Here is a 25,207-nt window from a genome sequence, read left to right as displayed (position 1 = left end):
CAGGCTCAGAGTTTTGCAAGACCAGCATTAAAATGGAGGCATCTAAAAATCAGCGGACCCTGTTGAAAATTTGGCTGTCAACAGCTTTAGCTGCTACAATAACTACTATAAAATAATACTTGTATGTTAGATTACAACAGATGCTGTCTGAAATCAATTTTTCAGCAACACTGACATCTTTTAGCAACTCAATACCTCAAGCGGAATGAGGTCATAAAAAGAAGATTCACATTTAAAGGACTGTACATTTCTCTGTATGTCAAAGAAGATTTTTCAGGATTAATACACTACAGAAAAGATCCACTGTAGTTTAAACTAATGGATTAAATTCTGGTTTTAGACACTGGTGTATATGAAGGAATTAGGTGACTTTAATAAAAAATAAAAAAATAAAAACTTTACTTTCTCCCTACTATTCAAAACTCACTGTAAAAATTTAGAGTGGTATTTTAAGTCCCTGTCAACTGAGGCCTGCTTAATGATTTGTAAATATCCATACTTGGTAAAGAAACACTGGTCCATTGATAATACAGAACAAGTGTACACACTAATGACATCACCATGTCATGGGGTCATCTCCACCTGTTTGTCACCCATATAGCAAAGTTGTAACTTTTTGACCTATTTACCTTCACTGACATTTGAAAACCTATTAGTCAAAAGGCTTAGAGAAATCAAGGTCTCTGAAGGGCCTGGAGATATGTTAATCCCTGACAATCACACCTGCTTTGGCAACTGTAATAACTGATTGTCTATGCAGCTTGGCTGATGGCTTTCGGGTGCTCCTTTCACTAGGAAGAAGGTCAGCTGGGTGACAAGGGGCTAGGGCTAGTTCCTGCCTGTGTGGCATTCCCATTTGCTTCAGAAGGTTATTTGGTAGTAAAAAAATCCGACTCCAGCAAATGACCCATTCATAATTTGCTTGAACCATGTGCTAAAGATCATATCTGGGACAGCGATGGGGGTCCTTCAGAACAAAGGAGCAGATAGAAAAATATCCTAAAATATCTTACCCAAAGCAGAATGTAATTCTGCAGCTCCATTTATAGCAGGCAAATTATCACCAGATACACTTGTAAATATTACTGGGGAAGCTGTCTGAATGCTGGGAAACATTTCAGCCGAACCTTCATATAATTCATTGGCTGTTTCCATTGAATTCCAAGGGTGAGAAGGTTTGATGTTTTCATTTATCATGTATGGTTCCAAAGAATCAATCAAATACTAAAAATTAGAAATATAAAAATAAATCACAAACCTCGTCATCACTAAATTATTTAATTAAGTTTATATATAATATAGAAATAGTGTTTGTATATTTGTGCATATATATACACGCACTATATAAATGTTGGCATACAAACATTACCTTGCATTACAACAGTAACTAACTTTGCAAAATACAATATTTCTCATGAAAAAGCTCAGATGCCAGTAGCCTACAAAATTTTCTTCATTTTTATTGTTTAAACAAACACCACATTCTTTTTTTAAATTTCTTAGAATATGGGGTTTATAGTAAAGTGGCAATTTTCAAGCAGGGCCTTTAACTTTAATGCTCTACCCTTGGAGTTACATTGAACAGACACATGTTTGAGTTTGGGAGATTCCATTTGTACTAAGCATGTTCTGAAACAGGGCTGCAGGCACCGAAAACAAGAGGGCTTCAGATGCCCTTACTATGCCCTGAAGAAAAGGAATAAAAGGTTGACTAGATCGCTGAGAGGGGATAAGGGGAGGGGGTGGAAAACAGAAGCTAATGAAATAAAGGGGAGAGGGCAAATAAGGGAGTATATATGTGAAAAGGGAGAGTGAAAGGGAGGTAGGTGACACAGAGGTCCATAGGACAGAAGGGGCAAAAGACAAATGTTGGAAAGGGATGGCAGTAGATAAAAGGGGAGCAAGAACTACAGAGGAACAACAAAAGCAGAACAGAAGAAAGACAGCTTAGAGCATAGGTACAAAACGGTGTGTAAGCACTAGATCATTATGCCCCTTCAGAATCTGGGACTGAATCCAGGACTCCAGTGTCTCTAAATTGTTCTGCTGTCATCTGTGAACACTCCCCACTCACACATATGGCCCACTTCACTGCCAGAAAGAGATGCTTCTACGGTGATATAACTAATACGCATTAGCTGTCTCCCTACAGACTCTGGATGGCGAGAGGGCAAAGCAGCTTTTTTACTGCTGTAACTAGGGGGGATTAACCACAGGCAGAGATACAGCATCAACCTCACCTAAGTACCAACAAGTAAAAGCTATATATGCCTCATCTTCACCAGCATTTTGTAGCAAAATAGTAACCCATGTGGAAATACTTTTTGCCTCTGGGGATTTTCCACAGTAGCTCTTACTGCTATAGTTATTGAGTACTGTTAGCACTGTGGATGTAACAGTTCAAATCCTGTAGATGCTCTAAGCTTGGGTCAATGAGGTTCTAAATAAAGTAATGTTTATTATGGTTTGTTTTGTTTTTTAATTAGACAATTACATTCAATAAACTATAATAAAGCAGCAATGGTGCTAAACTAAGAACTCAAAATTTAGGAAATCCTACCATTAAAACATGTTTGTGCAGACAATTTTCATTTTTTCTTTTTCTGTACTATGATACAATCTTTAATTATAGAGTTATATACTTCATTTTCCAAGGATGCCTGCTTGGTTTAATGAATGGATCCCTATCCTAATTTTTTTCCCCCTTACTCCTTATTTAATGTTTGGCTCTAGGGCTCTATTTAATGCATACCATTCAACTTGAAAGCAAACTCCTTCATTGAGCTCTACATCAAAAACTTAGATTCTGTGTCAGATCCAGAGAAAGACATCATTGTCTAAAAAAAAAAAAAAGTATTATTCAAACTTTGGGCACCTGTGTTCAAAATTAAGACCAAAAAGCCCTACCTCAGAAAGTACTCAATCTTGAGCTGAACATTTGCTAGGGGTCTACGGTTCTGTGCTGCATGCTCCGAGCTGCCCCATCTAAGCATGTAGAGCACATCAACACCCAAAATCCAAAAGCTAGACTGACTGACAGCATAAGTCTCCTAAAAGATTTGATGCATGCAGTAGATGTGCACAGATATCCTTAATACACAACCGTAGCATGGAGTTCAGCATGGAGTATCAGACATGTAAATTCAAGGATACAAATGGGGGCAGGAAGTCTAGGGGGGTTTGCCTTGCCAGCAGAGGACTTGATCAGCCTTGGGAGACTGATGTTGCATTCACTTCTCCATAGGATTCATACCCACATCTTCTAGGAGTTTGCCTGAGTGGCTATGTATCTGTCTAGGCACCTAAATCTGTACCCTTACTGTTAGGTCACCCTATGCTGCAAAGAACTCAAGGGCTAGAAGGGATAGTAAGATTGTGGGCTATGGCTTCCTACATTCAGTAGCTAAGAAATTCTGTATCATTTCACTGGAATTATTTATTTATTATTTATTTATATGTTGTGGAAACAGCATTACTGGAATCTCTTTAAAAAACAGCCAGAGAAAGAGGGTGGGGCGAGGATGGTGGCTTTTAAAAGCACTGAAAACTCATCTGTGGTGGCTAATTCCACATTCTGTACCTATTGGATAAGGCAGAGAAGCAAATTTAATCTAGCAAAGAAATCCATATTAAAAAAAATAAATACCTTATTTTTGCCTTTGAGAATAGTGTTTTCCAGAGTCACCTCTGTTTCCTGTACATGTACTTTAACTCTATACTGTAAAATTATTCCATTTGGTTGTCGTGGCTTGCTCCAAACAATTTTTATATATGTGGCTTCCACTTCTGCTAGACGTAAATCTGATACAGCACCTGGGACTAAATATTCAAGAAAAAACCTGATGTAATTAAACATCTCTGATTATTACAAGCTTTTTCAGCACTGTGTGAGAAGTACAATAGGCATTTAATCAAATTTCACATCCTTATCTTTTGAGTTGCTCCTATGCAGGTAGAGCATGTGCATGTTTTTTTAGAAAACTAGTTACAGTTCTACAAATACGCACAGTTTTGTGACATATATGACGTATGTATGAATATGGTCAACTCCTAAGATGATGTAAATTAGGATAGCTCTACTGAAGTCAGTGCACTGGAAGCAAGAAAACTTTTGTTAGCCTACTACATGGAACCTCAAGCATATTGAAAATGAAAGCTTAATTCTAAATTCATTAAAACCATGTAAGAATGAAGTAAAATCTGAAAAAAACCCCCTTGTTCATTTCACTTTTATAACAGGTTTTGGTTCAATTACTCGGTTAACTACACAGTAATAACAATGCTGTACTTTACATAGAATGGCCAGAGATCAGAAACATTTATATCCAATAGAATATAATGAATATAATCAATAGAATAGAACAGAATGATAATGATTTTATATGAGAAATGATTTTTCCTAATATACAACAGAAAAAGACAAACTTGAAATTACTTGCATAATGAAGGTTTGTAGAGTTGGCGTAAAAATAAGACATTCTAGGTCACTCTAAAAAAAAACCAATACAAAAAAACCCTTTGGCTTCTGACGGTGAGTTTATACAGAAGATGAGCATGGCTGTGCTGAGGCAGGCCATCTCTGTAAATTGTCTCTGAGAGCTGACAAAAGCAGATACTTTGGATACTTCAGGAAAGAATATGATAAATAAGGATGGGTGTTCCTCCTGCTGTTACACTGACAGCAAGCATTGCAGCGATCACTGATTGAGAGGTGTTCTAAACTTGTGCTGTGTGGCATAAACACAACACAAAAATAAGCATCTGGAAACTACCTGCCTATTACACGCTGATTCTCAAATTTTTCTGGTTGCATCCTCAGCTGCAGACCAATAATCCTGCACAAACTCACACACATGTAAGATAAAACTGCATTTCTATAGAGCGAAGGACCCTCACCTGGTGAGCAGAATATTGGGAGCCAAAACTCCCAAACGACAGAGGAGATGGCTCAGGGGCAGAACTAACCACTTGATTGCCCCAGGACAAGATGTCGATACTGGGTCTGCCTCAAAGCTAAGGTCCCTGGTAAAGGTGTCTCCATTAGAAACTGGCATGAGGCCTTGGATTTGCTGAAAATTAAGTCAACCAAGGTGTTTAATACGAAACATTCGGGGCTGAACAAACCAGGTGGGGCGGGGGAGGGAAGCGGAATCCTGCGCTGTTCTTTCTCTTCCACTTGCTGCCATCTAACGGGTAAGTGGGGGACCTGCAACTTAATTACCGTGTCTAAAAATAACTACGTTCATTCAGGCAGAAACTACGTTTCTTTCACAAATCTCTGAAGGTTTCTGATAGCAAGAAAATTTAGTGACAGTATATGAACTCGAAAAAAAAAATGGAGAAATAAAACGACATAATAAATTTTCAGCTAATATATTTCATTAGCTTGTTATCCCTCTCTTTTAAGAGTCTTGTAACACACCCATTCTTTCCTTCGCAAAGTACCTAAAAGGCTTTGAAGGGAAAACTGAAACCAGTTGTCATCTACAGCCCATTTACTTCACTTCTTTATGCTTACTTACCATCTGCAGGAGTGAAAACTGTAAGGTTAGTCTTTGGCCCCACCCCAGCACTTGTCTCGGCACTGACGTACACGTCATATGTTGTAAACGGCACCAGGTTACTAAATACAAACTTAAGATCTTTTGTGCTGTTATCCAGAACATGACCTGGAATGAAAAATTAAGAGATTCTAGCTCAAAAATAAAAACAGTCCATTATTTGCTTATATTAAAATATAGCTACTTTCCAGGATGATGAACAATGAAAAGCCAAATTTATTGGTGAAAAGGCTAGTTTGGCATGAACCTGATTGGAAATAATACTGAATGCCTGAAAAAATCCCCCCAAACCATCTCAAGAAAATAAAGGGTTTAAGAGGTGGGGATTTTTTGTTTATAAATTAATTTCTATTGCTTTTCCTGTGCAGTCCCATAAAAACATTACTATGCAGCTCATTAACTACTTAACTACAGGCAGTTATATAATTTCTTTATATATCCATGTCTGAGTTAAAAAAATTACAAAAATGTCAAAACAGACTCATACAGTTGATTGCATACTACACAGGAATGAAAATCATCCAGAAATCTTTAACAGAAAGAAAAAAGAATAAAGGTAAGATACAGAACAATTTGGATATATAAGCACCCTAACTCAGCTGCGAGCTTAGCATGTCATCTCTCTAAAAAGAGTGAGGAAAGTTGGTTTCCGTCACTCTTAAGAATCTCTAATGTGAATTTCATTACATAGTTGCTAAACCACGACAATGGTTTTCCTCATGATGGACAGACTTTTCCCTTAAAAGTAATCTAAAAATCTATTAAGAGTTCTAATAGTAAAAAGGATACATAGCACTGCTTTCAAATATTCATTCTTGATTGGCAGGCACACTAAGACTGCAAGTGCAAGGAAATAATCACAAAAAAAGAAAAATAAATAAAAACATCAATTCAGACTTACCAGATGGTCCATAAAGCTCAACTCTGTAACTAAACTTTCCTGTTACTATGGTTGGTGGGTCCCACATCACAGAGAAAGACTTTGCTGTAATATTGCTCTTGGCAAAATTTTGTGGTGGATCTTCTGGAACTTAAACAATATTGGAAAAAGTCTTTGAACATGAAATAATTTATATAAGCATTTCTAAGAACCACACATCATACAATTTCTTTTAAACATAAATATTCTGAAGGGAAGCTACATTAAAACTACTTCTCATTAAAATGACTTATTTTTATTTCACTTTTTTAAGGTAATGCTTCCAAAAGGTATCAAGAGAGCTTGCACTACGCAAACAATCCTTAAAAGACAAAGGTGGCAGGGATTCTACCAAGTTTAGCATGGACTTCATCATGATATAGATTACACACAGAAGATGCTCAAATACAATTGATACTCAGCAAAACAGAGCCCACATCGGGTACGTTGTTCTTCCTTGAACAGGTTCTTTTTTCATATAGATGATACTTCATATTGAAGATTTCTGACAGCAGTAATGATATACATTACGATCCAAAGAGATAAACCTGGAAACAATTAAGCTTGCAAAAAACATTGCATACTTGAGTAACTTTCTATTTTCATGAAACTATTCACATAAATTAAATGAATCCCACACTCAAGTGATTATGGAATCTAATCCCTGTCCTTTCTAAAGTATACTTACTGTATTGATAAGTTATTGAGAGATTACTATTGAGATGAAAATCTGAATCCAAAGATGACTAAAAGAGGTGGAATTTTTTACATTCATGTAGAGTAAAAACAAACCTCATTTTCAGAAGTGCTGCATACCCAAGTAAACTTACGGAAACTGCTTGATACAATTTCTACGAAAATCAGGTCTTAATATGTCATGTGTGAGATTTAAGCCACTATGGAGATACAGACTGATCCTGTAAACAAATATGCAAGTTAACTAACATACTACTCTTAAAAAGTACTATCGTCTTTTGTAAAAACTAATGTACAAATGAAAGAAATGAAAAATCCTGTCATTCCTAAAAGATATGCTATAGATTGGTCAGTAGTGACTGCTTAATCATCCTTAGTTATGCAAATTGCATCAACTACAATTGCACATAATTCTGAAGTATCATGTTAAAAGTTCACTTTTTTTTCAAGGTTTAAATCTTTTTCTCTTTGGCTCCCCTTGACAGCCATCCCAGCAAAGGAAATATTTGCATACTGGGTTTTCAAAAAATATTTATAATGAAGCATTTTAAAATGCATTAAAGAAGTAGCCTCTTTTTCAAAAATCAAAGCAAGAAAAATATTATCTTTATCAAGAACACAAGAGAGCTTCAGCATGGCTCAGAAAATTCTGGTTGAAGGGGCAGAAATAGTTTTCAACATGGAACACCAATGAGATATACAGTAGAGACATATATCACCTTCCTCTGTGTGGCGAAATGAGCATGACAATAACGCTGTGTCATGCTCCTGTGTGAGCAGGAAAATGGTATTTGAAATAAATGCGCTCTCCATCCTCCCACCTGCTATCACAAACTACCATCTATCAATTCCTCTCCCTCAAGCCTCATCTCAGACACCCCAGCGGAGGACTGAAATGTGAGGTTTTGGCCATACAAGAAACTGGTAACTTGAAGGGGATGGCTAGTGTGACACTAAAGAGATTCTTGTAAGAACCAAGACATTTGGAAAAGGGATTTCAGTAACTACAGAGAGACTAGATGGTAGTGCTTGATACTGGAGGGGGGACCTGTTACAGTAATTGCAAAGTAACACTCCTAAATCATGATTTTGCTCTATAGGCTATATAGATAAATACAAACTTCAGCATGTAAAAACATCTTTCCTATTGAAGCAAACAAAAGGTAAGAAAATAAAAACAATGAGGCAAAACACCTATTAACTCATAACGCCTTCCTAACAAACCACTAACCAACTCTACGGCCAGCCTCCGAACAAGTTCCTTGGCACACAGACCTCGCCGGGGAACACTTTAACAAGCACCTGAATGCTCATAAAGGTGACGATCTAACAGAGGTGGATCCAGAAGCTTGGGCATTCCAGCGTGCTGCTAAGAGGAAGGACTTACTGAAGCTTGGGTCACAAGGGCTGACTGCGGGTGCGCCGGTGGCTCCGGGCACAGCACACATCCACCCACGCTGACCAGTAAGACAACCTCCCTTTTTCCAGACCATGCTTTAACAGATGAACCCTGGCTGTTACAGGCACCCGGTAAGCAAGGATTGAAGATCTCTTTCAAACAGCTGACACCTTTCTATGTATTTGGCAGAACTAAACCCCATTGCAGAAGCTTTTCATCACTTTCCAGGGCTTTCTTATTACCAGTGCACCTATCCTAGGATGTTAACAGGGTGAAAAATAAACTGGAAATTAGCCCTGAGATCGTTAGAACAGAAACTATCCAAACCTTCATTGACCCTAGACATAACAGCAAACTAAGGGTATTTTAATTCTAGCAAAGCAATTCAAATGAACAGTGCTAGGAGGGAATTACATTTCTTTTCATCTGAACAGAGGTATGAATTCTGGATGCATGGAAGGGGAACCCAGTAACATCAAACTGTGTCAGACAAAAGGATGATGTACTAGCAAACAGAAAGCCAGAATAATATTCCTCTAGAACACCTTTTTGGTATGGCTCTATCGATAATTTTGCCGACTACCTACGCCTTTATAAAACTGCTCCTGGACAACCTTCGTTTCCAATTCTAACTTCTCAGTGCATTGCAGGTAATCAAAAATCAGCTTTCCTAGTGTTTAAAGATTTCTTCAGGACTGAAAAACTTCGTGCAATAGGTCCAGATTGAGGAACCATGGGACAGGAGTTTCCTTTATACTGCTTATTTTTCCACAAAGGCAAAGCAGCTTTAAGTGCATTGCTATGTATACAATACACATAGTTTTTGAATACCATGCCTGACACTTTTTCTCTTCATCTGTATTTTTAATTCTCCTACCATTGTGCCATTAATTGCAGTTCTTAAATTATCCTCAGTTTTCCATAAAATTTCATCTGTCCTGAGCATACTTTGGTATCTTTGACTTTTAGTAATAACTGAACTCCCACTCACTGTACATTATTAGATATGTTAATAGTTACATACACTTTCAGTTGATTCTATCAGGTAAAATTAAGTAATCATGTAAATACAAGAGTGTGATACAGATAAAGACAGGTTTGGACTGAAGTACCTTGCAACATAACTTCGAACTGATATTTTGAAGTTTCCGTATTAATCTGAGAACTTTATTCCCATTTGAAAGTAGTATATACCTGATTCTGGCGTCCGGACAATTGCACTGTCAATGTAACCTGCTTCAGTGGTAACTGCAGAAACTTCAAAAAGATAGGTGGTATATGGCCTGAGGTTAGTTATAACAAAACTAATTGGTTCATTCCAAACAGAGCTCATTTGACTCGATGCCTCTGTACTTGGTGTAACTGTAGTCCGTGAAGGAATTGTGGATTTGCCAAAAGTAGTTGAGGGAGTGGTAGTACTCCACAAAAATGATTCACTGTTATCCTATAAAGACAAAATACAACATATGGTAAGCTGCATCTATAAGCTATAATTGTAAATACATGTAGATCAAAAAAGGCAGACTACCTTTGAAACAAAATTATCCAAAATTGGTTCTCCTTTTTATACTTCAATCTCCAAATTTAGGTTATCATTAGCTGACATTGCTAGTACATCCTGTTAGTGGCAGTATTATAGTTTCCTGCCTTATCCCCAAAGTTCTCAAATCTGACTGTACAGAAGCAACTCTTTAGGATTCATTTAATTATTCCTAGATTCCATTTTCAGCGTTCGGTCTCTCTCTTAAAAAAAAAAAAGTCCCCTAGTGAGGTCCTTCTATATCACATGTATGTTTTATGTATGTATGTATGTACATGTACATATATAGCACAGACATATCCATGTATAATGGATAAGACCAGACAGGGGTTTCCTAATCCATATTGTCAGGAGACACCTCTGAAAAACTGCTAGATATTACAATAACCAATGTTTATGATTCAGTAGGTGGCAGTCTCTCTTCTCAGTACCAAATTAAGTCAGCCGGATGCTGGGAACCTTCACAGTGCCTAAAATGATCTTCCAAATAAAATCTGAAACCAAAGTTTTTATTATTTAAAATGGCACTTTTCATTAAAGTACTAAGACTTCTCAGAATAAAGAGGAAAAAGAGAATAAACACTGGAAAAGAGAACTTTCTTCAAGAAATTCTGAAAGGTATACATTGGTTACAGGTCTGAATCCAATGAATAGTCAAAATTCAGAAACTTTTCAATGAATGCTTATTTTAAGAACAAGTCAGACTACAGGCTTTTTTTTAAAAGTCACTCTGCTAACAGTAGGTCTTTTTATTCTGATATGAAAAGTATCTAAATAATGTTGAAATGTGATGCACAGAATAAAGCATACATTTAAAATATAACAAGCATCATCATACTATATATAAAAAATAAGATATTAACATTACGTCTGCACTGACCAAAAAATAAAAATTATTGCCTTTTCTAACTGAATGCTGTAAAAAACAGAAATTAAAAAAATGAAAGCTGAAAAAAATTCAATTCAAAATTATCTCTTTCATCATTTTCTGTTAAAAGGACGCCAAATAGACCCTTTCTTAATATTTTTACTTTGATCAAACTAAGCTTTTCAAGGAAAAGTATTCCATTTAAACTATTTTGGACAGAGAGGTTTTTCTTTAACCATTATATCCTGCCTTGGGCCCAAGTTTGTAAAGTATTTGGGATTGTTCTGAAAAGCAAGCCTCCAAATTTTTTATGTCTCAAAATTCAAATGTAAAGCTATATTCTGTGGCTTAAGTCTATTTCTAATTTAAAAGGTTTACAGCACTTACATTACATTCTGGTAACCTCCCAGACAGAAGGTCCTCTACTTTAACCAAGACATCTTTCACTACAATTCCACTTCTTGCATGTTTCACACTTATCTTGAAACTAGTTATTTTTCCATTTGGTTGCCGAGGTAGAAACCAGATCAGATTTACAGCTGAGTAATTTAAGGCTTCAACTGTGAGATTCACTACTTTACCTGGAGCTTGAAAACAAAACAAATAAAAGCAGTGAGACATACTTGTCTTCTCAGCACTGGAAAAAAAAAAATCCTTTTTTTTTCGTAATGCCATTTCTACTTCCAAACCCTGAAGCAAATAAATAACAACCATTCACAAACACATATAAAGTAGCTGATATGCAACCAGCTCTTTTCCAATCCAGTTTAAGTGAGAAATATAATTATTTCAGTCTCATAATAATCATATAGTAATTGGTTTGGTCAACTTAAAAATATTCTTCCTAGAATCAACTCATCTGCTGTGACAGAACTAGCAATTTTTGCCCACTTCTGTTTGTTTAAGAGCATATGACAGCACTGGGTATTTTATGTCACTTCACCCGTGTCATCTTTTCAGCTGGATATAGATTTTTGGTAGCTTTAAATAGCTCAATTTAATTTGAACATTCACTATTACTACAGAAATAGTGTTCTTTGTATCAGTGACAGTTTCCAGGTCCTTTTATCAAAGCATCTGTATTAATCACAGCACAAAGGAATGGGAGAGATTTTACAATCTGTATGAACTTTCCTGAGAATTAGAGCAGTGTAGTTCTCTTTAGTCCTGTCTGCATGGCACGGGCAGTAGAAGTTCCTGTGATAGCTAGCCTTACTACTAAGGAGGAAAGGGTTATGCTGCTGTAAAAATATACACATATACAAGTGTTCACAATTACAGATCTTCCACAGCTGAATTGTGACAGATCCTCCAAGCCTCATATTCAGCTCTTGCTTCGGCCTTGCTGAATCTTTTGCAGATCTTTCACCCCCTTCTGCCTCATCCCAGCCTACAGCCTTTATATTTAAATAATTATGTCTTCTGCCTAACTTTCCTACATTAAACTGTACCTCTTCATATTGATCAGGATCTTGCGGTTTCTTTAACCATCAAAGCAAGAGTTAAAAAAAAAGCCGAGAAGATAAAAGTATAAATGTAGTACCAGTGACACAGAACACTCACCCAGAATTTGAAGAAACCTTCCAACTGCATTTATAATATGGGATTTTAGCTTTAATAAAATGTGAGCAGAAATTCATCAAAAATTAAAATGTGCTCATATGGAGAAATGCTGATGCCTCAGTCAAACATGAGAAAATAAAGCTCACAGAAATAAGGTTTTCTACCAACAATAACATACAAAGAATAGTTAAAACCAATCATTTTGCACAGCACCACATGGCAAGTTTACTACCCCTTATAGAATCATAGAATCGTTTAAGTTGGAAAAGACCTTTAAGATCATCAAGTCCAACAATTAGCCTAACACTACCAAGTTCACCACTAAACCAGTTAAAGGTAGAGTAATAATTAATTTCATGTTTCCTGGCTTGGTGGCTGGATTATTTTTTAATGAAAGTAAAACTAGAATAGAATCATTAAGGTTGGAAAGGATCTCTAAGATCATCAGTCCAACCATCAACCCAACACCACCATGCCCACTAAACCATGTCCACACGTTTTTTGAACACCTCCAGGGATGGTGACTCCACCACCTCTCTGGGCAGCCTGTTCCAATGCTTGACCACTCTTTCAGTAAAGAAATTTCTCCTAGTATCCAATCTAAACCTCCACTGACGCAACTTGAGGCCATTTCCTGTATATTTAGTCTGCCTTACAAGGAGAGTCTGAGGAGATGAAGGTACACAGGGAGAGGTAGTTATCTCTTGTGAGAAAACCTGCCAAGCTTCCCAGTGCGCCACCCATCCTTTAGAACTGTGAAAACTGGAAGGTTTGGGTTAACTGGAAGTAAAATCTGGTGGGATTCTGTGCTGGCTGAGAGGGAAACCAGACAGGCAAGGCAGCAAAGGGCTCCAGCTCCCCCTCCCGCCGCTGGAATCCCCCTCGGGCGGGTGCCTTCTCATATTTTGTTTCATCAACTCATTGCATTACCCAAGAAATCTGGTGCAGAGTGATGATTTCCTGCTATTAACTGAGATGTGGCACTCTGTGGTTTGCACAGTTACAGAAACCAATCAGGAGTCCTAAACACAGAGGGATGGTCACCGCCACGGCAGCACAAATTCTGTATTCCACTAAGACTTGCTCACCCCAGCATAGCTAGCCTGGTGCCAGCTCTTCAACCAAGGCTCAACTGCTGCTGGAGTGTGAGCAAGACTACAAACACTAAATTAATAAAGATTATGCAAATTCAGACTATAATTTTTTAATCTTCAAAACCATCAAGTCAAATTTTCATTTCAGCAATGTATTATAACTTTTCTTTTTCTTCAGAATTAAGAAGTAAAAACTTAGTAAAATACATTCTGTGCTGGGCTTTGTAGAGAAGGCACTTGACTCCAGCACTAAACAAATATGGCTTGACATAAGTAGGCAATACCAGAGCTGATCCCACAACAAAGTCTGTCTCCTAGTACTGCTGCAGGCAACAGCAGATGGGTCCACTTGATAGGTAGCTCTGCTCTCCTGTGACCTTGCTTTCTGGAAGCAGCCTACCTAGAAACTGGCATAGGAAAACCCCAAAAGAAACAGACTTTGCATATAAGAAAGCCCCATATGTGCACACCCTAAATGCTGTTACCAGCAACTAGGACAAAATGCACCTTTTCCACTGAGTGAGAGAATAAGAAAAGAATTAGGATTTTGTTTTAAATACATCAGAATTTGTTCAAGTATAAAATGTGCCATGGATACTTTATTTGAACAAATTAGAGTAACTTTAACTGAAATAATTAGCAGCTTTATTAAAATTACCACTTTCTGCAGTCTGAAAAAGAAAAGGATCACTAAATACTCCAACACCAGCACTGTTCTCAGCAGCAACCTACAGAAAAAAAAAGCAGCCACACATTAGATAATCTACAGGATATATAGTTTCAGGGACTGTGAAAATCTTAAGGATACACAGAGATTCACCTTATAGCTTTTAAACTATAAATATACAAATGAACATGCCTTTTATAGCTGTACTGTTTAATTTATACTCAACATTTAAATGTGAAAAAATAAAATGGTGAAACTATGAAACAGTGTAAGAAACTGAGAAAACCATGTGTGATTATCCACACTTCAAAAGTGCTGAGTCCCTATTTTATGCTGAAGTCAACTGTAAGATTAACATCAGTAACACTCCTTTTCCTTACCACAATTCACTTAAAACAGCTTCCCCATCCCTATTTTACTTGTTCTGTAACTTAAAAGATTAAAAAGGAAATAGGTTCTCTTTTATTTCTTGAACTCCTGGAAGGATAGCAAGAGCAGGTCAACCTCCCTCAGAGCAGAAACCCAAGGAAAGCATGTCTTTTGGCAGAAAGACAACAGGTCAGGGAACTGTGGGTGCACTTTATGGTGGATGTGCCTCGCTGCTCATAATCATAGAATCATAGAATCATAGAATCATCTAGGTTGGAAAAGACCTTTAAGATCATCCAGTCCAACCATTAACCTACACTACCAAGCCCACTCTAGACTAATCAAGGGTGGACCAGACTAAACCATATCCCGAAGTGCCACATCTACCCGTTTTTTAAACGCCTCCAGGGATGGTGACTCCACCACCTCTCTGGGCAGCCTGTTCCAATGCCTGACCACCCTTTCCGTAAAGAAATTTTTCCTAATTTCCAGTCTAAACCTCCCCTGGCGCAGCTTAAGCCCATTTCCTCTTGTCCTATCGCTAGCTACTTGGGAGAAGAGACCAACACCCACCTCACTACAACCTCCTTTCAGGTAGTTGTAGAGAGCGATAAGGTCTCCCCTCAGCCTCCTCTTTTCCAGGCTAAACAACCCCAGTTCCCTCAGCCGCTCCTCATAAGACTTGTTCTCCAGACCCTTCACCAGCCTTGTTGCCCGCCTCTGAACACGCTCCAGCACCTCAATGTCTTTCTTGTAGTGAGGGGCCCAAAACTGGACACAGTATTCCAGGTGCGGCCTCACCAGCACCGAGTACAGGGGGACAATCACCTCCCTGCTCCTGCTGGCCACAGCATTCCTGATACAAGCCAGGATGCTGTTGGCCTTCTTGGCCACCTGGGCACACTGCTGGCTCATGTTCAGCCGGCTATCTACTAACACCCCCAGGTCCTTTTCGGCCAGGCAGCTTTCCAGCCACTCCTCCCCAAGCCTGTAGCGTTGCATGGGGTTGTTGTGACCAAAGTGCAGGACCCGGCACTTGGCCTTGTTGAACCTCATACAGTTGGCCACGGCCCATCGATCCAGTCTGTCCAGGTCCCTCTGCAGGGCCATCCTACCCTCGAGCAGATCGACACTCCCACCCAATTTGGTGTCGTCTGCAAACTTACTGAGGGTGCACTCGATCCCCTCATCCAGATCATTGATAAAGATATTGAACAAGACTGGCCCTAAAACAGAGCCCTGGGGAACACCGCTCGTGACCGGCCGCCAACTGGACTTAACACCATTTATCACTACTCTCTGGGCTCGGCCACCCAACCAGTTCTTTACCCAGCGAAGAGTATGCCTGTCCAAGCCGTGAGCTGCCAGCTTCCCGAGGAGGATATTATGCGAGACGGTGTCAAAAGCTTTGCTAAAGTCGAGGTAGATGACATCCACAGCCTTTCCATCATCTACCAGGCGGGTCACCAGGTCATAGAAGGAGATCAGGTTGGTCAAGCAGGACCTGCCTTTTGTGAACCCATGCTGGCTGGGCCTGATCCCCTGGTTGACCTGTACTTGCCTGTGGAGTTCGCTCAAGATGAACCTCTCCATAATCTTCCCCGGCACCGAGGTCAGGCTGACAGGCCTGTAGTTCCCCGGGTCCTCCTTCCGGCCCTTCTTGTAGATGGGCGTCACATTGGCAAGCCTCCAGTCATCAGGGACCTCCCCTGTTAACCAGGACTGTTGATAGATGATGGAAAGTGGCTTGGCAAGCTCCTCTGCCAGCTCCCTCAGTACTCTTGGGTGGATCCCATCCGGCCCCATAGACTTGTGAGCGTCCAGGTGGCATAGCAGGTCATTAACTGCTTCCTCCTGGACTATGAGGGCTCCATTCTGGTCCCTATCCCTATCCTCTTGCTCAAGGGCCTGAGTACCCTGGGGATGACCGGTCTGGCTGTTGAACACAGAGGCAAAGAAGGCGTTAAGTACTTCAGCCTTTTCCTTGTCCTCGGTGACAATGTTCCCCCCCACATCCAGCAAAGAATGGAGATCCTCCTTGGCTCTCCTTTTATTGCTGATGTACTTATAAAAGCATTTTTTATTGTCTTTTACAGCACTGGCCAGATTGAGTTCTAGCTGGGCTTTTGCCTTTCTAATTTCCTCCCTGCAGGACCTAACAAGATCCCTGTACTCCTCCTGAGCTGCCCGCCCCTTCTGCCAAAGGCGGTAGACTCTCCTTTTTTCCCTGAGTCCCCGCAAAAGCTCCCTATTCAGCCAGGCCGGTCGATTTCCCCTCCGGTTGGTCTTACGACACACGGGGACAGCCCGCTCCTGCGCCCTTAAGACTTCCTTCTTGAAGAGGGCCCAGCCTTCCTGGACCCCTTTGCCCTTCAGGACCGCCTCCCAAGGGACTTTCCCAACCAGGGTCCTGAAGAGGGCAAAGTCTGCCCTCCGGAAGTCCATGGTAATAGTTTTGGTGCCCCTCCGCTTAGCATCACCCAAAATTGAGAACTTTATCATGTCGTGGTCGCTAAGCCCGAGACGGCCTCCGACCTCGACATTTCCCACAAGCCCTTCTCTGTTGGTAAACAGCAGGTCAAGCGGGGCACCTCCCCTGGTAGGCTCGCTTACCAGCTGCATTAGAAAGTTATCCCCCACATGCTCTAGGAACTTCCAAGACTGCTGCCTCTCTGCTGTGTGGTATTTCCAGCAGATGTCTGGCAAGTTGAAGTCCCCCATGAGAACAAGGGCTAGCGATTGCGACACTTCTGCCAGCCGCTTATAGAATGCCTCATCTACCTCTACCTCCTGGTTGGGTGGTCTATAGCAGACTCCCAACAGGACATCCGCCTTTCCAGCCTTCCCCCTCATCCTTACCCATAAGCATTCCACCTTGTCATCACCACTGTCAAGCTCTATGCAGTCGAAACACTCCCTAACATACAGAGCCACCCCACCGCCTTTCCTACCCTGCCTATCCCTTCTGAAGAGCTTATAGCCCTCCAGTGCAGCACTCCAGTCATGAGAGTCGTCCCACCACGTTTCCGTGATGGCGACTATGTCATAGCCATCCTGCTGCACAAGGGCCTCCAGCTCCTCCTGTTTGTTGCCCATGCTACGTGCATTGCTGTACATGCACTTAAGCTGGGCTGTCGATTTTGCCCCCAATGTTGCCATGCCGCCCCTGGGCTCCTTACTAGCGGGCCTGTTTATATCCCCTTCCCCCTTCAAACCTAGTTTAAAGCCCTCTCAATGAGTCCCGCCAACTCTTGGGCGAGAATCCTTTTCCCCCTTGGAGACAGCCGATCTCCATCAGCCGCCAGCAGGCCCGGTGCCGTGTAGACCTCCCTGTGATCGAAGAACCCAAAATTCCAGCGATGGCACCAGCCTCTGAGCCACCTGTTAATCAGGTGAGTTTTCCCATTCCTTTCAGTGTTCCTTGCTGCCACTGACGGGATAGAGGAAAACACAACCTGTGCTCCCGATCCTGTGAGCAATCGCCCCAGTGCCCTGAAGTCCCTCTTCATTGGCCTAGGACTTCTCTCTGCAATCTCGTCACTGCCCACCTGTATAACCAGCAGTGGGTAATAATCGGAGGGCCTCACGAGGTCAGGCAGTTTCCTCGTAATGTCCCTAACCCGGGCCCCAGGGAGGCAGCAGACTTCCCTGTGGGATGGGTCCGGGCGGCAGATCGGGCCCTCAGTTCCCCGCAGGAGGGAATCCCCCACCACAATCACCCTCCTTTTTTTCTTAACAGGGGCAGTCGTAATCCGTGGGGGTGACTGACTGACCCTCGGCAACCCCCTGGCTGGACCTTCCCCTTCACCTCCCTCCCCGCTTGCCTGGCCCTCAACCTCCAGAGCCCCGTGTCTGTTGTGTAGGGGCAGCTGGGGAGGTGAGGGAGGCCGGGAGGGGATTCGCCTGCCTCCCCGGGCAGGGACCTGTTTCCATTCCCCCCCGTCTCCTGGATCCCCTCCTTCTGCTTGCCGGCAAGAGGGTAGGGGATCCTCCGCTCCTTGTGGGGCCTCCGCCTGCTGCCCTGGCCCCAGGGACGGCAGGGTGCGGCTCCACCAGTCTATCTCCTGCTCGCACTCCCTGATGCTCCTCAGCCTTTCCACCTCCTCCTTCAGCTCTGCCACCAGGCTGAGCAGATCATCCACCTGCTCACACCGAAGACATCATAGCAGAGTCTTCCCATGGATAGACAGTACATTGAGACTTTGGTAGAATTTATGGAGATAAACACAACAACAATGTTAATTACTCTGCAATATAGGACTTATTGACAATTCAACTCAGCGATGGGCCATGGCATGCAATACTTAAAAAGAAAGAGGAATGAAGTCCGACTCCTTATTTTTGAAAAGAGGTGACAGAGACAACAAAAGGTAAAACATGAGCAAAATTCCAACAGTAAAGGTGAGATGTGTGTGAAAGAAGCAGCAAAGCAAAAAGCTCTCCAGCAAGGTTAAAGTTGGCAGAGTCATTCCCTCCCATCAGTCTCAGGTAACGAAGGTATGGCAGTGGTGCTGAGGGAGCTACACAGTGCAGATCATGGGGAAAGCAGGGTGAGAAGGGGCAGATGTGCAAAACTATGAGTGGATCATAGTAGCAGTCACAGACAACATGCAGGGGATAACAAAGGGCAAAGAGAGTGGAAGGAGCCAGGAGGTCAGAAAGTAAAACTGGTCTAATCACTTCTCAGGACTAAACTGTGCATCCTTCAAAAGACTGTAAAGCTATTTAAACAAAAGCACTAAGCCACAGCAGACAAACTACAGCAAAGGAATATGAGGTAACATGGAAGACAATGTAGGATGTAAAGGGACACATATGCCTATAACCGCTTCCCAGTGCAGTGCATGCTCTGCTCGGTGAGGGAGAATCTGTATCACTGGCAGGCTCCTTCCCAAGCCATATAAACACCCCCTCCCCATGCACACACACCTCGTGACTCCAGCCAACCCCACCTACTTCTGTGTCACACAGAGAACTACTTGAAACTTCTGTAAGCATTGATGAATTCTACAGTAATTGCGATAGCTGAGGAAATTACATGGAGATCTTCAAGGGGTTGGCAGGCAATCAGAAAATTCTGAAGCATTAAAATGACATCATGTAAATCTAAAGGTATATCCTCATCTGAGCACTGATTTTTTGTTATCTCATCTCAAAGTAGGTATTGTAAAAAGGGTCCAGAAAAGAAAGCTAGCATTAAGGCAGACACGGAAACTCCCATTTCATATGTGTCGTCTCAAGAGAACTCAAAGTTACTATCACATAAATATGCAAAAATTTGCATGGTAAAGGTGTCAGCTACACACACCCATTAGCTTTGAACAGAAATCACAATAAATGCTTACACAATGTTGTGTTAGCTTCTAGAGATCACTGACACAAAGAGCCATTATAGAAAAAAGCCTGGAAACATTTAAAAAGGACAAGTTTACTGTGCAGGTAACAAAGCACTATCCGAAGTTCAAGTACCTGTAGTTCACATTTGGAAGGAGTATTAATTTTTATGCTTTAAAATATGTTGCCACTAATTATTTAAGATTAGAAAAAAATCTTGAGTGCATATTTTTACAAATTTATCAATGATCAGATGTTCACAATTATCCATAGCTCTCCAACATTTAATAAATTATCACTTTAAAAGTTTTCTTTTCAGATGTGAAGAAATTAAGACTGAGCTGTTACAAACAGACTGGAAACCCCAGCTTTGTGGAACTGTACTGTCACAGTATTTACCAGCAAGAATTTCACAACAGGACCAAGCCAGGTACCCTAAAACAATAAAGAATTTTCACCTATGCAAAATCAAGAGCTACTTTTAAATGACATAACAGACTCCAAAAATTAACCAAAGAACTACAAGAAATTTCTCAAGAGAAGGAAAACATGTAATGTTTCTTTTGGGCCACATCTGTGTGGTAGAAAAAGTGTTTCCACCTGAGTCGTTATTGAACCCATGAGGTTGCTCACAGGTCAGGCGGTCAGGGCGCCCACCAAAGCAGTAGGTAACGTAACAACCCTTAGCTTGCCAACAGACTTTTATTCACTCATGAGAAAAGGCGTGTGGTCCCTGCTAGACAGAGGTTGTTGGGTCACAAGTCACTTCTCTGAGTCAAATTCTGCTCTAAGATTAACGTTTCAGGCACCAGCAATGGGAAGCATTGCCTCCCATACATATATCAACAACGGGCAAATTATTGCTAAGTAAAACAAATTATTTAAAACGTCCCACAGTTTTCCCAGGGAAGATTCATATACGGAGCAAAGAATGGAATTTGCAAAACCTTTAATAGTGAACCCCACAGAAGTGCTATTGAGGTACTCAGAATTGCAAATTGAATTCTATTAATAACTTCATTTGTCTGAGCAGATTAATCTGCTCAGAGTCTAAGTGATAATACTTTTCTCAAATAGTAGCTGAACTTTTTTTGTGGTGTTGTTTTTTTTGGGGGTTTTTTTGGTTTTTTTTTTTAAAACAGATGACTGGAGGCAGGAGATCAAAGGATAAACATTTCTCCAGCTGTGGATATACAGGCTTTTATCAGCATGGTCATCACAACTAGATTCACAGTGAGCAACTTTCCCACAATGGCAGGCATAATTACATTTTTACTTTCTTACACACATACACAGACCCACCTTTACAAAGAATCACTGTACAGCCCTATTCTTAGTCTGGTCAACTTCAATTTTTTTTTATAGCTTTGTGCTGTATGAACTTACATGATATGGAATGAAGCAAATCAAACACACAATTTCATTTCATTCTTGATACTGAAAAGAAGCACCTCTCCAAGGTTCTTACAAAAGAGGAAGTCAGGCAAAGAACTGCTTCGCAAATATTGCCAAGAGGATAGCAGTTCATTTCTGTCCACCTGAAGTCATTTATTGTTGAGAGTTCAGAGATGGATCAGGAGTGCCTAATCTCAATGTAAACAAATTCCACGTATAGAAGTCATGAAAATACATGTACTGATTTTGGCAGTAGATATGCACTGTGAATATCTAGGCAATAAAATCTATGGAAAGGGAAATGAACAGTATGATATTTTTTATTTCAGGAGATAACACTAGGTAAAACTCGCAGGCTTAGGGAAACCAGACTAAGGTGCTTACAGGCTACATCTAAACAGATACTCAAGCAAGAAAGCTCCTTCTTAAACTAATTAAGTTTAAAATCAAAGAAAGTAGTATGTACCTACATGCTTTTCTGGATCTGGCTGAGATGATTTAGAAATATACGTGTAATATCCAAAGTGCACCAGTGATTTGAAAGATTAAATCTCAGTGAAGATGAAGAAGGATTTAGATGTTTTTGAAAATTCCACCCTTTGCTTTTTACATTTTACCATATAATGCCATATGTCAATAAGGATATCAATAGAAGCAGCTATGTTTTAGTACAATTTTGGTTGGAAATTATTTAAAGTAGATTTAAAACCCACTACTGTGAACAAATACCTGGCTAATAGGTTTTGTTATATGGCAACAGTAATTAGCAAGGTCCTTCAGAAAACACTATATGGACCTACCATAAACTCACACAATTTACAATAAATCAGAATTCAAAATACTGAAAGGCATTCGTAAATCTTTTACCGTAATTTCGTAAGTTGTTCCAGGGTTAAGACTGGTAAGAAGAACTTCCAAACTATCTGGCTTTGTTGTGACCTGCGTATAAGCTGTTTGCATCCATGGGCAGACCTCTTTATATTTAACAATATAGGAGAGAATTCTCCCATTTGGATGCAGTGGAGTATTCCATGACAGCAGGATCCCAGCAGAGCCCACTCTCTCACCTGCAAGGAACACAGGGGGCCCAGGATCTGGGGGGGGAGGGGGGAGTGGGGGAAGTAATTGGTTTTTTATATACACAAAGACATACAAAACAGTTTTTAATTAAGTTTCCAGGTAATGGAGACACCTTCACAGCTTCTATAAAGAAAATAAATCATCTGCCAGCATTAAACAGTAAAACTACTGTAAATTAATGTACTGTTGAACAAAAAACCTTTTTTACTTGCTAGAGTCCTGTTACAAAAATAATTAAATGAATTTTGGAACACCAGGAACATTCTTGTATAAGGATGTAAAAAATGTAACGCTCAAGATCTTCATGGACAAAACAGAGTTTAATGCCAATTTAATATTTGAGATATTCTAGCATGCTTAATTTCAGTTCCTTTCCCTAAAATCATTCAAAACAAAACTGCACTCTCTTACAAAACACGTCTGATATGGCTACATTTTTCTGAAATATCTCCGAAGTCTACCCCTATATGTAAAAATTGAGGTATGGATATTACTATGTGACACAACAGCAAATTTTTCAAAAGCTTATAAATTTTTCTCCTTTATGCTTTTTTTTTTTTTTAGAAAATAGCCAAGCTAATGGATGAATACAACTACAGCTCACATCCTTTAAAAATATCTGATAGAGAAACTCTCATGCTCTCATAGAACACCTCAGATTCAGTGCGGTTTTTTATGGTTAAAGAAGATTAAAAATTCTAACGCCTGTTCAAAACTGATTATAATTTCTCAGATACTACTGTGTGTATAATAAATACAAAAAAGCATAGCTAAAAAAAAAAAAAATCAACAAAATCTCATCGGTCACTATTAACTCACTTGTCACATTTGTTGTCACTGTTCTACTCGCAGGTGAACTGTAGAGTGAAGAAGAAACTGCAGAAACTGTAACATTGTATGTTGTTCCAGGAATAGCATTAGAAAAACCAGCCTGAAATAGGACATAGATTTATTTAAGTCCTTTACCAAGAATCATGAAAATGAAAAAAACCCCAAAACCCAAAGTTTAACCGTTACATTACTGAAAGTGATCCGTTAATAAGCTTTTAGAAATACAACAGTATTTACAACAGTGAAAATAGTAGTTTACGTTAGCTACAGTACAGTATTTTGCCATCTTATTTAACTACCCTCCATAAGATTTGTATAACATTCAATATTAAAGAACAACAGAATTAACTATTAATTTTATCACAGAATCACCTATCAGTGTATCTATAGAGGTTTTTCTGTATCATCATCATTATCAAAGTAAATACGAAGCATTATAAAATGCCTTTTTGAAAGAATAAACACAAAAGCAGCCTGAAAAACTTAGAAGTTTTTGACCCTTAAGCTAGCCCATCTTTTGAAATAAACATAATTAACAACTTTTTAGCAAGCATTTATATAAAATACCTGTATCTCTGCAGTTCCAATGAAAAGCAAAAGCAAAACAACCAGGACAACCATTATGTCTGTTAATATTATTATATTTTCCAGACAGCAGAATCAAAAAGTGCTCCTATTTCTGTTTGATGGCTTAGCAGTGAAATGTTGCCTGCATTAATGATTTAAGCACAGATCTTCCTGGCAAGTACACAATTAATGAGTCTGTATTACTCAATAGCTCTGCCCTTCCTTTGTTAAACTATTCATGAACCCTTGGATGACTGGCTGTATCCTTCTAGCAGACTTAAAAGAAAAAAAAAAAGTAAATTCACTACTTGTTGCTAGGTAACAAACTCTGGATGCTGAAATTTGCTGTCACCAATTTTTCATTAAAACTTTCATTTTCATATTTGCATCAAATCACTAAGGAGGCAAGCTTGAATTCCTCATCAGCACAGTGCATAAGGAAAAGCTGGCCATGCAAGTCCTATAATAAAAGCACATACTTGATACTCCCTAACTCCAAGATCTAGGATAACAATAGAGCCATGATCAGGAATAAGATCCACATGAAATCTGTCTACATGTCCATACGGTAGTCTCCAATACAGTGAAAAAGAGTATGATGAAACATTGAAGAATTTAAGTCCTTCTGGCTTTGCAGGTTCTGAAAGAGAATTGTGGAATAAAAGACATTAACTTAAATAACCCCCTTTACAAATTTATTAGTAGTTACAACTGAATATGAAAGCATCCAAGAACAGTTTACTTGCTACATGAAGGATAATTGCTAATTAGCCTGGATACAGCAGTATATTATACTACAGTTGCTATACTACCTCTGAGACTTGGCTGACAACCTCCCAACTACGCTGTGCAGACATCCCCATTTGCAGAGAGCAAGCTCAAGTATCTGCGCAGTGTTCAGTTAACAAAGAATCTCTGCACAGTCCTGGTGTTTCTGCTGTCCTCAACCTTAAAGTTAGCGCTACTACTGTCATAACTAATGCTACTGTTGAAATTCAAGATATAGCTGGTGCTTGCTCAGTTGCTAGCCAGAGGGTCGTTAACTCTTTTATACTTTCTATGCATTTGGAATCCCAGTAATTCCATGAAGTCTAGCGAGTTAGTTCCCCCAAATTTGGATGTTTTACTCCTTTTATTAAAGCTAAGTTTCCACCTACTCTTGTCACACCATCTCACTTTCTTCTGCCTTTAAATGCACCTTTAAATCTGTATCATCCACTGTAAGCCTAACAATGAACTAGATTTTAGCTTCTTCAATAGGTCATTAAAATATTATCTACCTATATTATTGTGTAATTTATCCACCTGTGCAATGCATAGCCAT

The 25,207-nt window shown here is 39.8% G+C and overlaps 1 protein-coding gene across 1 annotated transcript in view; it reads right to left on the bottom strand.

Moving 5' to 3' along the window:
• Positions 1–23,937, bottom strand: part of PTPRQ (protein tyrosine phosphatase receptor type Q) — a 113,809-nt gene extending 89,872 nt beyond the window's left edge. The window contains exons 1-10 of the mRNA XM_075727964.1: positions 23,884–23,937; positions 23,305–23,416; positions 22,273–22,499; positions 14,299–14,368; positions 11,371–11,570; positions 9,770–10,019; positions 6,463–6,591; positions 5,523–5,669; positions 3,647–3,819; positions 1,014–1,224 (exon numbers count right to left, since the gene is read on the bottom strand). Coding sequence (XP_075584079.1) covers positions 1,014–1,224; positions 3,647–3,819; positions 5,523–5,669; positions 6,463–6,591; positions 9,770–10,019; positions 11,371–11,570; positions 14,299–14,368; positions 22,273–22,499; positions 23,305–23,416; positions 23,884–23,937 — 1,573 coding nt within the window. The remainder of the gene's footprint in view (positions 1–1,013; positions 1,225–3,646; positions 3,820–5,522; positions 5,670–6,462; positions 6,592–9,769; positions 10,020–11,370; positions 11,571–14,298; positions 14,369–22,272; positions 22,500–23,304; positions 23,417–23,883) is intronic.
• Between the last annotated feature and the right edge of the window lie 1,270 nt (positions 23,938–25,207).

The sequence above is a fragment of the Pelecanus crispus genome, chromosome 1 (genome assembly GCF_030463565.1).
Source record: "Pelecanus crispus isolate bPelCri1 chromosome 1, bPelCri1.pri, whole genome shotgun sequence".
NCBI lineage: Eukaryota > Metazoa > Chordata > Aves > Pelecaniformes > Pelecanidae > Pelecanus > Pelecanus crispus.
This window is presented reverse-complemented; position numbering and strand designations above follow the sequence as displayed.